The 17,162-nt window shown below is 44.4% G+C and overlaps 1 protein-coding gene across 7 annotated transcripts in view; it reads left to right on the forward strand.

The window, feature by feature from the left end:
- Positions 1–17,162, forward strand: part of AGAP1 (ArfGAP with GTPase domain, ankyrin repeat and PH domain 1) — a 562,160-nt gene that overhangs the window by 370,955 nt on the left and 174,043 nt on the right. For all 7 annotated transcript variants that reach the window (XM_070780389.1, XM_070780391.1, XM_070780390.1 and 4 more), the window contains exon 11: positions 12,479–12,647. In XM_070780389.1, coding sequence (XP_070636490.1) covers positions 12,479–12,647 — 169 coding nt within the window. The remainder of the gene's footprint in view (positions 1–12,478; positions 12,648–17,162) is intronic.

Genomic DNA, 17,162 nt, shown 5'->3' on the forward strand with positions numbered 1-17,162 from the left:
CAGTACATAGCATATTTCATCCTTGTACCTAATCTGCAGGGCTTCCCAGGTGATGCAGTGGTAAAGAATCCGCCTGCTAATGCAGGAGATGTAGGTTCGATCCCTGGGTGGGGAAGATCCCCTGGAGAAGGAAATGGCAACCCACTCCAGTATTCCTGCCTGGAGAATCCCATGGACAGAGGAGCCTGGCAGGCTACAGTCAGCGGGGTTGCAAAAGAGCTGGATACATCTTAGCAAGTAAAACAACATCAGCAACAGCTCACTCTGTATCGCTTTGTTTTCCACTGGGACCCTGTGAGGGTTGTTAATTGTGGCTGGAAATCCTTACCAAAGGTAGCCAAGTCCAGTCCATCCATTTTCTTCACTGGCAGCAAGTCGCTGTGGAGAACTCTCAGTGGGAGAGCTCGGGCGTGGGGGACAGGCGGGAATGCTCTTTCCCTGCTGCCAAGAGATGGGGTTTCATCATTAGACTTTATAAACGCGTGCTGCTCTGGTTCTAGCCCGGTTGCCGGCCGGTTGCTAAAGTGTTGGGAGGAAGGGAGCGATGCAGACTCGGAGGATGGCTTCTTCTCAGGTGTGCCCGTGGCCCCAGATGGAAACCAATCAAGGTGCGATTTATGTTCATTAAGTGCTTGTCAAAACTGAAAAATTTTCTAATCAACAGCAATCTAGCGGCGTCCCCGTCGATGGCTGGGAGTGCCGCCTCTGCCGCAGCGGCTATTTGCCTGTTACAACTCTAGGCTAAGAATCCGCTGATGATTACATTAGGCTAAGCTGCGAAGTAAATGAACCATATCTTATTTAGGTGCCACAAGCTTCAGTGTAGTCCTGCCCCGCAGGGCACTTGATAGCGTTTTATGGCTTTAAAATTAGTGTAGCTTCCCATTGGCTGCAGGGCACTTGCCTGTTATGCCTTTGAACTCAATAAGCAAGGAGAAGGGGGCCTTTTGTTTTTCTCCTGTATTTTTCTCCCTTGCATTTTTAGCAATTTTGTTTTGCATCTTTTCCAGACGGCGTTTTGCAATAAAAATGTCTGACTACCCTCTATATGCCTACCCCCATCCCACCTCCCCTTCACAAAAAAAATAAAGAAAAAAGGAGAAAGGGAAGAAAAAGTAGAAAATGTCATGCATTTCCAGAGGACAGTTTCTTTCCCCTATCCTGCTAAGTGAGAAATAGCATTGCAAGTCACCCCCAACGGCTTATCATGTTGGGATGGCTGCCTCCAGTGGGGACAACACCTATGCTTCGGGAAATGCCCACGTGAAATCACAGGGCAAATATTTCAGTATATTTATTAGACATGAGCAGTAAGAGCCAAATTTATTAAGGGCTTTGGGATTCTTTCAAGTTCTTTCTTTATTATCTCAGTTAATCACAAAAACAATTGCTTGATGAAAGAATTATTATTATCCTTATATTTAAAGATGAGAAATCAGAACCCGGGATGATGAAACAGTCCACAAGCCCTGACAGACAGAGCCTCCAGGCACTCTTACTCTGAGGCCATCCTCTGGCCTGGAGAAGCTCTGTCTTCTGCAGATAGTCTTAATTTAGGAAACCAGAGAACTATGTTAGTGAATTGACCACTCTTCATTTGAAATGAATCTGATTATATTACTGTAAACCACCTTGGTGGGCAGTAAACAGCATTAGGAAAACAGGGTCACTCCCAAAACAGTGCATCAGGGAGCCAAAAAAGTGTTTTTTTTTCTGGACAGGCCTCGTCAGAGTTCTGAAATTAGAGGAAATTCTGTGATGGGCAAAACTTGAAGTGGGACTTTTTCTGTCCATGTTGGGTTAAAACGGTAGAAGAAGATAGTGATCGTTAGTGTCCTAGGAAGATGACTTTGTCTGCTTTTCTGTCTTTAAAAAATCTATTTCTTTAAGTGCTTCACATTCTAGCAAATGCATCCCAAGGAATCTGGAGTTTTAAAAAGGTTCAGATAGATCTAATTATCATTATGGTGAATATTCCTACATAACTCAGACTTTGTCAGATCTAAGTACTGGTCCAGTTGTTTCAAGCCATATTTAATTATAAAAATACTCGTAGAGCCAGGAATGGCGCTGGCTCCTTGAAGTTCACTGCAGTGAACTTTCACTCATGCTTGCCTCTGGAAGAGACCTGCATATCCAACACATTCATTTTGTAAGGCTAGGTTTGAGCATGCATGGGTTACAACTGGGTAATATTCAATTTAACTTAAAATGAGAAAAGTCTGTCTTGCAGTGTAAAGCTCAATATACAAGGTCAATCAAGACAGAGACAATCAAGAAGCACAAAGATTATATTCATGATTCATTGTGGAAATTCTCTATTTTGATTTAGTATATTATATTAACCTGTGTTTCCCAAGTGGCTCAGTGGTAAAGAATCCGCCTGCCAGTAAAGGAGATGCAGGAGACGTGGGTTCGATCCCTGGGTCAGCAAGATCCCCTGGAGAAGGAAATGGCAACCCACTCCAGTGTTCTTGCCTGGGAAATAATATGGACAGAAAAGCCTGACAGGCTACAGTCCACAGGGTCACAAAGAGTCAGACACAGCTGAGCAACTGAGCATGCATGCATATTAACCTGTGACCCAAGCTTATGTTGGACTTGAGCCCACCATGGACTTGAGCCCAACATTGGACTTGAATGCTGAGAGCATGTGCACTGGAGAGGTTTGCCCTAGGGTGTCGAGCTCCCCTTGATCCGTGAGGGTGCCACACTTGCATGACGTTTCACCAGCCTTCTCTGCTGGTGCGTCTTAGGTTAATTCCCTGGGCGCGGTAAAGCCTTTGTGCAGAATCAGGGGTCGTCAGCTTTGCCTTTGTCTCGTTGCTGTTACACATCCAGTTTGCTGGGTACCTTCTCCCTGTAGCAGCCACAGGTCACATGGATCCACACTGGTCAAGTGGTCGTCCCGAAGCAGCTCTAGAAGTGAGACTCTGGGATTCTCTTAACCGTCTTGGGAAACCAAACTGATTGTCCCAAGGCTTTTCTCTTTGAAGCTGCCTCCTACCTTGCTATTATAACTGTGGTCCTGTGGCGATAAGGAGAAATTGTCCTCTTTGAGGTATGTGATCTGAATGGATGTGGCCGGAAGATTTCTCGTAGTATTACAATATCTTCCTGGTATCTTTAGGGTGTCACTCTCCTCTGTGCCGGTGACTATATATGAGGCTATTGTTTATTATTCATACGTGTCGGACTTGAGCGTTCGCTGGTGTCTTTGAAGGGATGGTATTGTGTATGTCTTTATAGAGGTATTTCCTTTGAAAATAGTATTAAGCAGAGTTTGGGAATGGCAGGACATCTGACAATGGCTTCTCTTACATACTTTTTTTTTTTTTTTTTTTTTTTTTGAGCCCAGAAGTAAAGGTTTTTAAAAATAGGATTTATACAGACTTCTATTCTTCTTGAAACTGGACATACGTGAAGTGTAGTGGAAATGGGGAAGACTGAGTTATTCCCCTCCTCCAGGAGAAGACAGACAGGGTGCTGACCGTGTCTAGTACCTGCACTGCCCCCAGTTGTGTGCATAAAATCACACACACCCAGCCCGTGGCTGGTTTGTGAACATTAAGCTGGACTCGTGGTTCTGGGGCCCGTATACTTTCTTCAGAATCGAGGCATCTGAATGAGTTTTTGTTTCTGTGGATTATATCTATTGATGTTTGTCATGGGAGAAATTAGAACAGAAAAAAATTTTATATTCTAGAATTCATTTAAAATAATAATAACCCACCCATTACATACTATCCCACAAACATTGTTTATGAAAAAGATATTTTCCAAAATAAAAGGAAATTGTGAGCAGAGTAGCATTGTTTTCCTTTTTTCAAAGCACTTTTAAAGTGTGTAAAAAAAACTCTGATAAAGATATTTGGCTGGAAGAGGGAGGAGTTTTTTTTTAAATGTCGTGTGCTTTTAAAATTTTCTGTTTTTGAAGCGTAGTTGATTCACAATGGCATGTTAATTTCTGCTCTGCAGCACAGTGATCCAGCGATTCGTGTGTGCATTCTTTTTCACATTCTTTTCCATTATGCTTTATTATATGATATTGAATATACGGCCCTGTGCTGTGTAGTAGCATCTTGTTGCTTATCCCTCCTATATATACTACTTTGAATCTGCTAACCCCAAACTCCCAATCCCTCCTTCCCCCACTCCCCTCCCACCCCAGCAACTTCACGTCTGTCCTCTATGGCTGTGAGTCTGTCTCCTAGATCAGTCATTTGTTGTGTCATATTTTAGATTTCTCTATATAAATGCCATCATATGACATTTGTCTTTCTCTGCCTGGCTTACTGCGCTCAGTATGTTCATCTCTACGTTCATCCATGTTGCTGCAAGTGGCATTATTTCTTTCTTTTTTTTTTTATGGCTGAGTACCAGCCTTTTGTACGTGTGTACCACTTCTTTGGGGGCTTCCCTGGTGGCTCAGAGGTTAAAGCGTCTGCCTCCAATGCAGGAGACCCGGGTTCAGTCCCTGGGTCGGGAAGATCCCCTGGAGAAGGAAATGGTAACCCACTCCAGTACTCTTACCTGGAGAATCCCATGGACGGAGAAGCCTGGTATGCTACAGTCCACAGGGTCGCAGAGTCGGCCACGACTGAGCGGCCTCACTTCACTTGCACCACTTCTCTACCCGTTTATCTGTCAGTGGACTTTTGAGTTGTCTCCATGTCCTGGCTATTGTCAGTAGTGCTGCAGTGAACACTGGGCTGCGTGTGTCTTTTTGAATTATAATTTTGTCTGGATACTTGGGCTTCCCAGGGGGCACAGTTGTAAAGAATCTGCCTGCCAATGCAGGAGACACAAGAGATGGGGGTTTGGTCCTTGGGCCAGGAAGATCCCCTGGAGTAGGAAACAGCAGCCCACTTCACTGTTCTTGCCTGGGAAATTCCACGGACAGAGGAGCCTCTCGGGCTACAGTCCGTGGGATCACAAAGACTTAGACGTGATTGAGCGACTAGGAGTGGGATTGTTGGATCACATAGCAGCTCTAGCTTCTGAGGAACCTCCATACTGTTTTCCATACTGCTGCAGCAATTTATATTCCCACCAACAGTGTAGGAGGGCTGAGGGAGGAGCACTTTAATAGCCATTTCAGATTGTGGGTCTTCTTGGGTACTGCACCAAAACTCTACATGTGACAGTTTCTTAAAGATTAGGAATTCAATGAAGTTTACTTTCCTTGCTGATTTAAAATCCAATGACCTGTCTTGCACTTTGAATGAATTTGTATCCATGCATGTGACATTCAGCGTCAATCGTTTCAGAAAGCTTGTTTAACTGAGGTATGCGATTTCCAAATGGTGACACTTTTCATTGAGTTGTTGTTCAGTGTCCGACTCTTTACAACCCCAGGAACACCAGGCTTCCCTGTCCTTCACTATCTCCCAGAGTTTGTGCAAACTCATGTCTACTGAATCGGTGATGCCATCCAACCATCTCATCCTCTGTCACCACCTTCTCCTCCTTCCCTCAATCTTTCCCAGCATCAGGGTCTTTTCCAGTGAATTGGCTCTTCGCATCAGGTGGCCAAAGGATTGGAGTTGCAGCTTCAGCATCAGTCCTTCCAACGAATATTCAGGATTGACTGGTTTGATCTCTTTGTGGTCCAAGGGCCTCTCAAGAGTCTTTTCCAGCAGTGCCGCAGTTCGAAAGCATCAATTCTTCAGCACTCAGCCTTCTTTATGGTCCAACTCTCACATCCATCCGTACATGACTACTGGAAAAACTATAGCTTTGACTATGCAGACCTTTGTCAGCAAAGTGATGTCTCTGCCTTTTAATACACTGTCTAGGTTTGTCCTAGCTTTTCTTCCAAGGAGCAAGCACCTTTTAAATCGACCACTGTTTCCATTTCTCCCCATCTACTTGCCTTGAAGTGATGGGACTGGATGCCATGAACTTAGTTTTTTGAGTATTGAGTTTTAAGCCAGCTTTTTCACTCTCTTCTTTCACTTTCTTAAAGGGCTCTTTAGTTCCTCTTCACTTTCTGCCATGAGGGTGGTGTCATCTGCATATCTGAGATTCTTGATCTTTCTTCCAGGCAATCTTGATTCCAGCTTGTGATACATCCACCCTGGCACCTCTCATGATGTAATCTGCATACAAGTCAAATAAGCAGGTGACAATATGCAGCCTTGACGTACTCCTTTCCCAATTTTGAACCAGTCTGTTGTTTCATGTCCTGTTCTAACTGTTGCTTCTTGACCTGCATACAGGTTTCTCAGGAGGAAGGTCAGATGGTCTGGTATTTCCATTTCTTTAATAATTTTTCACAGTTTCTTGTGATTCACACAGTCAGAGGCTTTAATGTAGCCAACGAATCAAAAGTAAATGTTTTTCTGGAGCTCTCTTGCTTTTTCGATGATCCAATGAATGTTGGCAATTTGGTCCCTAGTCCCTCTGCCTTTTCTAAATCAGGGTCTTTTAATACCCCTCAAATCACATTCATTAATATCACCACCAGTCTTGTCAGAAAAAAGTCTCTGGGTATTTAGAAGTTATCAATCTCATGGTGAGAGTTACAAGTTTTCAAACTTCACATCATCACTGCTACTGCTGCTGCTAAGTCAATTCAGTCGGGTCCGACTCTGTGCGACCCCATAGATGGCAGCCCAACAGGCTCCCCCGTCCCTGGGATTCTCCAGGCAAGAACACTGGAGTGGGTTGCCATTTCCTTCTCCAATGCATGAAAGTGAAAGTGAAGTTGCTCAGTCGTGTCCGACTCCTAGCGACCCCATGGACTGCAGCCCACCAGGCTCCCTCATCCATGGGATTTTCCAGGCAAGAGTACTGGAGTGGGGTGCCATTGCCTTCTCCTCACATCATCACTAGAAAGCTCAAATTCTACCACTGGCCACAAACACTGTCAGCTGCTTTCCTTGCAGTACTTACTTTGTTCATTTTCAAGAAAATATCTGCCAAGCGCCCAAGACTGCATCACCACAGTTAGTGTCTGACATAGTCCTTCTTTCAAGTAGAAGTGTTGCCCCCGCAAACAAGTGACAAATTCAGCTTGTGAATGAAACACTTCGGGAAGAGCTTTCCTGCTTTCAAAGTGCAGCAGAAACCCTGAAGTATACTTGCCCTGGCATCACCCGAGAAATTTAAAGGCTCAGAGGTTACCATTGTTTTTAATTGGTAGGTTTTGGTTTATTAAGAACATCCTGGAGTGAAGCTGTTTTTTGTTAGCATTTTGAGAGCGTAGGAATCAGTAAAATAAAGACAATGTGCGGCACAACCTGGTTACCACGGTCTCGCTCCACGCTGAGACGCCATCAGGGTTTATCACTCACACCGCTTCTGTACCATCAAAGCAAATTTCAACACAGGGAAAAAGCAAGCGATGTCTTGGGGTTGTTTTGAAAATAGTGTTGAACCTGTGAATCCCCTGATAGGGTGTTGAAGACCACACTTTGAGGATTGCTGAATTTAGATTATGCAAAGAGAAAATGCTTGATTAGATTAGCCGTGACACAAAGACCAAAGCAAAGCATTAGTCTGTCCTAACAGTTATCTCACTTAGACAAAATATTAGAGAGTAATAGAAAAGTGTAAATTTCTCAGCATTTTATGTACAGTTAGGAACCAGAACTTATTGAGAAAACCTAATTGGAATACAGATCCCTATAATTGTTTCCATCATGTAATTACAGAAACGAATAGTGTTAATCCTTTAAAAAGTACATGTGAAATCGGAGTGGTGCTGATTGCATTTCAGAGCCGTGTGCTTTATTCTGATGATCTAACTCTGAGATGCCAATCACATCATGGATGCATTTGGGTTTCGCTCTAAGATCTTGTTAAACTGCTTTCTGGTACCCTATGAATACATGAAGCAAACCATCTTTCACCAGACAGCCAAAGGTAACAAAGGGATGGGAAGCAGTGAGAATCAATATAGTAAGAGTATTTTTAGGGACTATTGATGGATTGCTGTATTTTGAGCTTAACTTCAAGGGCCAAATGCCCCCAAGCTGACTAAGATGAACTCACCATTTACTGAGAACTGTAGGGCGTCAGGCACACAGAGGGCTCTGGGATGGTCACGACAACACCCACACAGTGTTCCCTTGGCTGTCTGGGGAGAGCTCCTAGATGGGTTTTTTAGGAGCCTCGTGCAGTATTTTGATAGGGACTTGATGCCAGTCTCCTGGCTGGAACTTGGTGCTTCTTCAGTGATGACCTTCCAGTCTTGGTAAGTCGTAACTGTGAGATTTTAGGACAGAACCGTTACCACAGCACATTCATTAATGCTCCAATCAGGAGGGATCTGGTACACCCACCAAGGTGCCCAGGGCTCCGGGCTGTCTCCAGAGGTGGCCCGAGGAAGGTGGGAGCCACGTGGAGCCGTGCTGCCGTCAGCAAGCTGGAAGCTGCGGGTCCCTGACACGCTCTCAGTTGCTAGCAGGTTCCCTCACTGTACCTCATTTGCATCTGGGACATCAATTAGCATGTTTGTTGAGGCTAATTGAATGAAACTCAATCATAGCTCTTAATTGCTTGACTATGTGAAAAGAAATCACATTAATGCAGCTAATTAAGTGTACGGCAATAGATGCAACATAATTAGGAGGAAAATGTAAAAAACAAGGGATGGCAAAGGTGCGGGAGCTGGGTGGCAGGGGGGCGCCAGGCGCGGTTACCGAGCTCCAGCCACCCGGTCCGGGACGGTCCCTCCGCTCCAGCGCCTGCTTGCAAAAAATAATCCAGGCGACAAGCACGGACAACTTGAGAAGAAAAATGCAAATAGGTTTGCAATTACTACTTTTTCAAGCTGTTGAGGGGCAGGAGATGGCACCTCTGGGGGGCCAGGCTCTTGAGTGGGCCCCAGGGACTTGTTAAGTGCTGTTTAAAAGTACTTGGCTTTGAATTACCCTCATGCCTTGTTAAAGGGTTTTTTCCCCTTTTATCCTCGATCAGCATTTTTCTACCAGGAACACGGGGAAGGGATGTATCTGGAACATTTGCATATCAAAATCAAGCTCGCCGGCTTTATTTCGCCCTGCGAGGTCCCTACTTTGGACCACTGGGCCCCACGTCCCACTTCTAAAGAGGCGACATTATTTAGAGGTTGTAGCTTCAATTGCTCAAGTCCCAAGCTGGGGCCAGATGAAAAGGGTAATTCTTGTAAAACCAGAAAACTCCCGTGTTGTTTCTCTTGGGAGAAGCTAGAAGCCAGTGATTCAGGTATCCACCTGTTTCTGAAAACACCAAGCTGAAAGACTTGTGTGGACTAGGAAATGCATCTTGTAAAGGTTTTAGCAATGTTAGAGGCTTGAAATTTAGGAATTGCCAAACTTACCCTCTGAATTTCTTAAGAACTAATTCTTCTGTGCTTTGAAGCACCTAACTCAAGCAGGAAAAACAGATCCCTCAGCCTGTGCTGAGCCAAAGATAAATGGGTCCCTTTGCTGCATTCAGATCTGGAGAGCTGGCACTTGGTACATTTCTATAATAAATTTAAATAAAATATCCTGGTTATTGTATGTTAAAACATGCCTATTAAAAAGGAGGCCATGCTGAGGCTTAGTCACTCTCTGATTAGGCTCATTTCAGAGCCCATAAGCCATAAATGCTCAATTACACTCCTGTTATTGTATTTTAATTTGTTAAGAATTGGCATTAAAGAAGAAAGTTATAGCAAGTTGATATTTTTAAAGGAGTAACTATGCAAGAAGGAATTCATTATTTACAAGTCCTAACTTTGGTTTTGAAACTTGAGGTTTGCCCCTTTTCAGTAGATATCAATGGAAGTAAGTGAAAACTGCTTGAGAACAACCTTTTTTCACAATGACCTTGACCCTTGGTCCTGTGCTGACTGAAGGTCACTTTCCATGTTTTTCGTTCGCTGGCCTCTTGATAAGCTGCGTCCAGAGACCTCGGTGTTTCCTCCCATCTGCCTTATCCTTCAGCCTAATCTAAGGATAACGACTTTCTTTCTATCCTTAGTCCTCATCCTTTTGAAATCACAATTTTTTTCATAGTAAATAATATTTGTGGTGGGAGTCGGGGGGCGCAGTTTCTAAGCATCTTAACTTTCAAGTGGAATCTTTTAGTCTGTTCCCAGTTGGACACAGAACCTCCCTTCCCGAAACCTGTGATAACTCTCCTTCCAACATGCCCATGGCCAACCCCGGCAGATGTCCCCCCAAGAGATGGGAGATGACATGCCCGGCTGGTCCAGCCCCGGGTGCATCAGTGCCTATGCCCCCGGCTTCCCCCACTGACGGCGTACGAGCTGGTGCAGCCGCTTCCTTCTGGATGGTTTATCATCGCTGAGGAAGGCCCAGCCTCGCCCCTCCCTGGAGGAACTGGTCTGAGTTCACCCCCACTGTGGTGCACCCCCTGATCCTTCCTCTATCTGTCTGCAGGCCCATGTTCCTCCTAAGCCTAGCCATGGCTTTTTGAGCTTCTGTTATGTGCTAAGAATTGTCCGTCTGAGGTCTGTCCTTGGGCGGTCGCCTGTGACCCCGTTGCATCTTCTTTTGCTGGGCTGGTGCTCGGCGAACCTTCTGGGGTTCTGTATTCTCCATCACAGGCTCCCCTCATGTGATGGAGTTTCTCTTCCAGCACTTCCTCCTCCTCTGTTGAGAATTCTCCCAGCCCCTTTCCTGAGTCTGGAGTGGCCCCCATGTGGCCACGACTCTCAGCTGCTTAGGTTCCAGGGGGAGGTGTGATGCTCAGCCGGTTTTCCCCCCTGCATATGGCCGAGAGAGGACGGCTCTGTCTGTCCTGACAACTCAATTTGGGTTCTTGCCACGGGTTGGAATCTTGGACTTTGGATTCCTTCTTGGGCCATAATTTCTATCAGAAAACTTCCTGCTTCTGGATAGACCAGTCCCTGCTTCTCAGCTGCTTCACCTCCTGAAATATTGACCTTGTTTTGCAATTAAAAGAAGCCAGCAGGGTCCTTCTCTTGGCTTCCCTGGTACCTTGCGTCTCCTCTCGCGTGTCCGTCACACACCTTGACCGACTTTCCTGGCCCCTCTGACTGTGCAGTCTGCTGCTAGACCATCGCCTCCTTCTCTCCCTGCATCTACTGGCCCTGCTGACGGGTAGCTATGAGGAAACGGCTCGCTGCTCCTGTCTCCCTGGGCCCCTTGCAGCCCACACACTGGCTCCTTTGGTAGTTCTTCTAAAATTAGATTGATTTAAACTCGATTGCTTATACGAAATACACATATATTGGTTTTTCTTTGATGTCGTAAAATGAATCCCCCCAGGATTCTGCCAGGCTTCCCAGGCTGCACTAGTGGTAAAGAACCTGCCTGCCAATGCGGGAGACGTAAGAGACATGGGTTCAATCACTGGGTCAGAAGATCCCTTGGAAGAGGAAGTGGCAACCCCACTCCAGCAGTCTTGCCTGGAGAATCCCATGGACAAAGCAGCCTGGTGGGCTACAGTCCTGGGGTCAAAAAGAGTCTGACACAACTGAAGCGACTTAGCAAACACGCACGAAGGATTCTGCCAAGGAAGGAATCTGTTTATTTCCTTCCCTGGTTCGTCTTAAAACACTTGAAATATTATTTACCCAACAGTGATTTACATAGACTGCATCGTTTCTCAGTGTGCGACGTTGGTTTAATGATATGTCTGCAGAGACAAGGGGGCTTATTGCCCATAAAAACGCATGAAAAGATCAATAACTCCTAATGCGCCAAGAGACCCCTCACCCTGGCTCTCAGTTGCCGTCTCATCTCTGCCCATCCATCAGCTGACTCCTAAGTATTGTTTTCCTCCACGTGGAATTGGATGACAGCCCACTGTGTACCTAGACTTCTCCTTAGTTCCATGATAACTGCTAGTCGTTCACCTCCAAAACACAGACAGCAGCAAGACACTGTTTCTGAGTACAGCGAATCCCTTGAAGAAACCTCACACTGAGTATAAATAATGTGCTTTCTACTTGAACATCCAGCTCTTGTCCATCCATCAGGGACCTCTATGTTTTTTCAGCACCCTACTACTGACCCCTCAGACATCTTCCTGAACAAAACGCTTGGCCTCTGAGTTAGAGTGTTTACCTGAGTTCCCAGCAGACAACTTAGCTAGACATTCAAGGGTATCGCCATCAGAGACAAAAAGGTTATTACAAAATAGTTCCTACTCCATGGAGTTTTCCTGCAACTCACAGAAGAGCCCAGGTTCCTCATGTGCCATCTGATAAGTATCAGCTCACAGAGTAGGATTTCATGTCCGTATTTATTTCCTTTATCCTCCCGCATAGAAGCATCTACTGCATCTCCTTGTCTCCAGCGCCTGGGCTAGTTCAGGACACAGAGGCAGAGCTGATTTCAGTATAATGATGACGCCATCAGGACAAGACAGATCAAAGCCTCCTTATTTTTTAAAGCGCTCACCACCATGGAAGGGTCATAGGACGATGCCTCATGATGTCTCATAGAACCTCTTGTCCTAGATTGTAGAAGGTCTCCCTTTTAATCTCTCTTGGGTGTTTTAACGTTTTGAACAGGATTACATGCAGAATGTTCACGGTAAAGAGATTGATCTTCTGAGAACCACTGTGAAAGTCCCAGGGAAGAGGCCCCCCCGAGCCACGTCGGCCTGCGCGCCCATCTCCAGCCCGAAAACCAATGGCCTGTCCAAGGACATGAGCAGCTTGCACATTTCACCGAATTCAGGTAAGCTCACAGCGACCTGCCCAAGAGATCCAGCCCAGCTCTAGCGATGGGTGGCCCTGATGTGGGAGACAGCGCTGAGCTTCTCGGGTTAAGGGGAGGCTTTGCCCGTTGGACTGTAGGCTAAGGGACACCCTCTCGCATCTTCCACGGGTGCTTGTTCGCCCTACAGCTTGGGCCCCAGCACTGCCCACAAGCAAACTGTGGCACTTTGAGTCACAGCTGCATGGACCGCTGGGCTTTTCCAGGGCTGGTGGCTGAAAGTTGCATCTTACACGTGATGGAGGATTTAAGGGCCCTCGGAAAAACATCAATTCACTGTTAAAGTGTCAAGGATTAGTCCTAACTAATTTGTCATAAATGTGCATAGAAAAATGGAAACACCAATTTGGAGCAAGATTTAAAGCAAACCATTGGACCTGCACAAAATCTCAGACTCTCTCGGTTTTGTATTGTAACTGTTATGTCTTCTTCGACACAGCTTTTGGTCTTCTGCATTCTCTTTTAAAGGAGGATTTGTCTTTCATTCAGCATCAGAGAAAATCAGTGTTTCTCAAAATAGAGGTGCTGAGAAATTCCTAGCCTCGGTGTACAACACAAGCCCTCCAGGGTATTGTGGTTCATTGTTGTATAAGAGTCTTGGCAAACCATGCTGTGGCTTTTGCCTTCCATGATTTCTTATCAGAGGAAAGGTAGTGAGGACTTAAAGTCTTCCCACCAACAAACTCGGACTCCTCCAACAAATGGAATCCCTTAACAGATTTCAGTTATTTCCTTTTTTGTCTCCAGCTTGCATCTGATTTTCTCAAAATAGATTTCTGTGCTGTAGTCGTTCCTAGCATGTGTCCCTGCCTCTTAAACACGCTGCCTTTTTTTCCTTTCTGAAATGCTAAATGCTTTTAAAGAGAAATGATGCTGACCCCATCGTTCCACGGTGTGAATGACATTGTTGGCCAAAGGAGGCTAATAAAAAGGAGATAGAATTTGGGGTCTGCCAGCCTGTGCCCTACTGCCGGGTACTGCACGGTGTTGGGTAGGTAACTGACCACACTTCCCATGAGGCTGGTCCGGCCTGGCCTGCCTCCATCACACAGGTGTGATGGCAGGTACTGTGGAAACCCATAAACACAACACAAACGTCAGCTGTTGTTACTAATCTAAGTAAAACTCGGCTTTCTCATAACAGAGACATTAGTTCATTCCAGGAAGCAGATAAGGTTACCTTATGGGGTCTCATGGCCTACTGACCTTCCTTCCAAGAGATACGTGAATTTTCCCTTTCAGGATGGTGTGCTAACTCTATAGGAAGAGAGAAAATTGCCCAAGGAAAAAAATTTTTTCTATAGTGAATAAAAAGCTGATGTCTTCATTTTAAACTATTTTTTTTTGTTCAAAAAGTACTTATTGAGTATCTATTCCATGCCAGGGATTGTGTGTTGTGTGGATCCCAAGTTCCCGACCTCCAGAACTTCCATGCAAGGCAGTCCACCCTTAATGGAAAGTCACCAACTTTCCATTTCCCCTTCTAACCAACAGTCATGCCACATCTCTCCATTTATTTAATCAAATCAACAAGCACATATGAAGTTTCTAATGTGTGCTGGTCACTGTCCTGCACTCCGGGGGAACAGAAATATGAGATGTTATCCCTGCCCTCCAGAATCTCAGCCTCTGGGTAGTGGGAGAGATGAGTAGATGAATCAGTGCATTGGCGCATAGTCAGGGCAGGTAAGCGGGTGCGAAGGCCCAAGGCCATGTGCTTGGCTCCACCCCAGGAGGTGGGACAAGGCTTCCGGGGGATGCCCGTGTGGGTGGGAAGAAAGGGTGGGAATTTGCCAGAAAGTAGGATGAGGAAAGAGTCCTGACAATCTGAAGCCGTGTGGGCTATGTAAGATTTGGGGTTTGGACGTCATCTTGAGATTTGTGCTCTTTGGAGCTTAACCGCCACTTACTGTCCTAAGGAAAATACCATGTTTGTTAACAAATAGAAAACACACCAATGCCATATAAACCTTATCACGTTCCCAGAAGATGTTATGTCGTGGGCCTCAGCCAAGGGATTGAGTTTGCAATGTCCAGTTGCCTTCTCTTTAAGAGTCTTGCTGTTGGGTGAATGGGAGGCTTTGGGGCACAAACAAAATCCTTTTTCCACGGTCACACCCTCGGTTTATTACAAGCAGGTAATCAACCTACACCACGTGCATTGCCATTCAGGGAGCCCGGTAGATTTTTCTTCCTCCTTGGATCACAGGTAGGGGTGCAAACAGTGCAAGTTCAGGGCATGAAGCAGGGCACCCAAAGCCGGTGCTCTGGGACAACCCAGAGGGAGAGGGTGGGGAGGCGGGTAGGAGGGGGATTCAGGATGGGGGGACACATATATAGCTGTGGTCGACTCATGTTGATGTACGGCAAAAACCGTCACAGTATTATAATCGTCCTCCAATTTAAATAAATTAATTAAAAAAAAAACAAGTAGGGACTCGGAAGTAGGAATATGACGTCCGCCGGAGCACAGCACCACTTAGGGGGAGGAAAGCTGCTCGTGGTCACAGGGCTCAGGGCTGTGGTGCCCTCAGCCAAGCCCTGGACGGTGTCACCAACTGGTGTCCAGCAAGAGTGACTTCTACCCTGCTGTCCATAGAGCTGTCTCAGGAAGAATTCCAACCCAGCACACTTAATTCAGAGTAAATCATTGCTGCTTTTAAGTGATGGATTTTTTTTTCAGCTGAAAAATGGGTATTAATTATTTTAGAGCTACTTGACAAAGAACTTACCACAGTACTTAACCTCATCTTTCACTGTCAACTCATTAGAATTCTGCCACTTTGGTTTAGAACTCTGGATGAACCGCTGTTTCTTTTCAGCTTTTTGATTGCTTGTTTCACTTTCTACCTCCACGTTATAGAATCAGATCGATGTTGTGTGCCTTCCCTTCTATAACTTTTACATTCACGTAGATCTGACCTGATACACACTTATTCTGAAATCTTTGTGCATAACTTACTAATGTCTTAGAATAAAAGTCTGGAGTTGAACTGACTCGGTAAACAGATACAAACATTTATAAGATTCTTGTTACACATTTCCAAATTCATTTCTAAAGAGGCTTTATAGAAAATAAACTTCTGTGTATAGAGTGAGTGCTCACTTCACTTTTAAACGTTTTTAGAATCTATGCCAGTCTCCTAAGCAATAAAAGTATCTCATGCTTCGCTTGTTTGGATCGTTCAGTCCGTGCTGACGTTGAACGTCTCGTGTGTCTTTCGGTCACCTGTGTTTCTATGTTGTATTCTTTAGACGTATCCTTTGCCCGTTGCTGCCCTAGGCACTTGTCTTTTGCTTATTAACATGTAAGAACTCTTTGTATATTAAGGGTATTAGCACTTTGTAGTATATTTTGCAGCTACTTCCCCAGTTTACTGTTTGCTTTTTTGATTTTATGGTCCTATTTACATAGAGAGGTTCTCCTTCTTTGGTATATAATAAAATCATTAGACTTGTACTTCTATAGTTTCTATTTCAGGTATTTAGAAACCCTTTAATAATCCTGAAATAAGATCATAAATCATAGATATTTATTTCAGAGTTTTATAATTTTACTGTTGGTCCCTTTCCCTTTTTTTATATTTAACCTCTAGTCTACCTCTTAATTTGTTTGAGTCTATTATATGTAATAGGAAATCTAGTTAAACTTTTTATTCAAATACATATCTAATTGTTCTTTCTCTCTTTGTTATTTCCTTTTCCTGTTGACTCTGTCTCCTTTCTTGTGCAACTAACTCATTTAATCAAATTAGTTATGTTTCTGGGCTTAAAAATGTATTATTCCATTGACCTGCTTTCTCCACATTGTGTGGGTTTCCTCCACTGTCTTAGATTCATGGCTCGATTTATACCTGGTAGTATAACCTATAACAGTTTCTTATTACTCTTTGACTTTATAGTTTTTCTTGGTTATTGCCACCCATTTATTTTTTTTTTCCCAATAAACTTCAGAATAACTTGAAACCTTCTCTTCCCCCTAAAAATAATCTCATTGTGACTATAATTGTCATGCTGTTAATCTATGAATTAGTAGTAGAGGAACTGACATCTTAGCTATATTGAGTTTCTTATTCTAACACACTTCTTTCCCATGTATTCAAACTTATTATATACCCCTCTGTATGTTAATTTATTCTATTACTGTTAGGATAGATCAGATTACTGTTAATCCATTCTATTATTTTATAATTTTTGGTGAAATGTGAAGGTTATATTTTAGGGGGCGTGTCTATTATACCATCTAATTGGTAAGAAATAAGAAAGCTCTGAATTTTTGTATTTTTTATATCCAGCCATCTTAACTCTTTCTTAGTTGAAATAATTATCCAGATGTTTCTCTTGGTTGTCTAGTGTGCAGTCATGACGCATTCCGCGTTTCACGTCTGTGATGCCTGACTATGTCGATGCTGACTTTTAGATTGTCTCAACATGTGTAATGATTTGGGTTCTGTATTGCTCCACCTATTGTACCAT

Source organism: Bos indicus, chromosome 3 (assembly GCF_029378745.1).
Source record: "Bos indicus isolate NIAB-ARS_2022 breed Sahiwal x Tharparkar chromosome 3, NIAB-ARS_B.indTharparkar_mat_pri_1.0, whole genome shotgun sequence".
NCBI classification, from domain to species: domain Eukaryota; kingdom Metazoa; phylum Chordata; class Mammalia; order Artiodactyla; family Bovidae; genus Bos; species Bos indicus.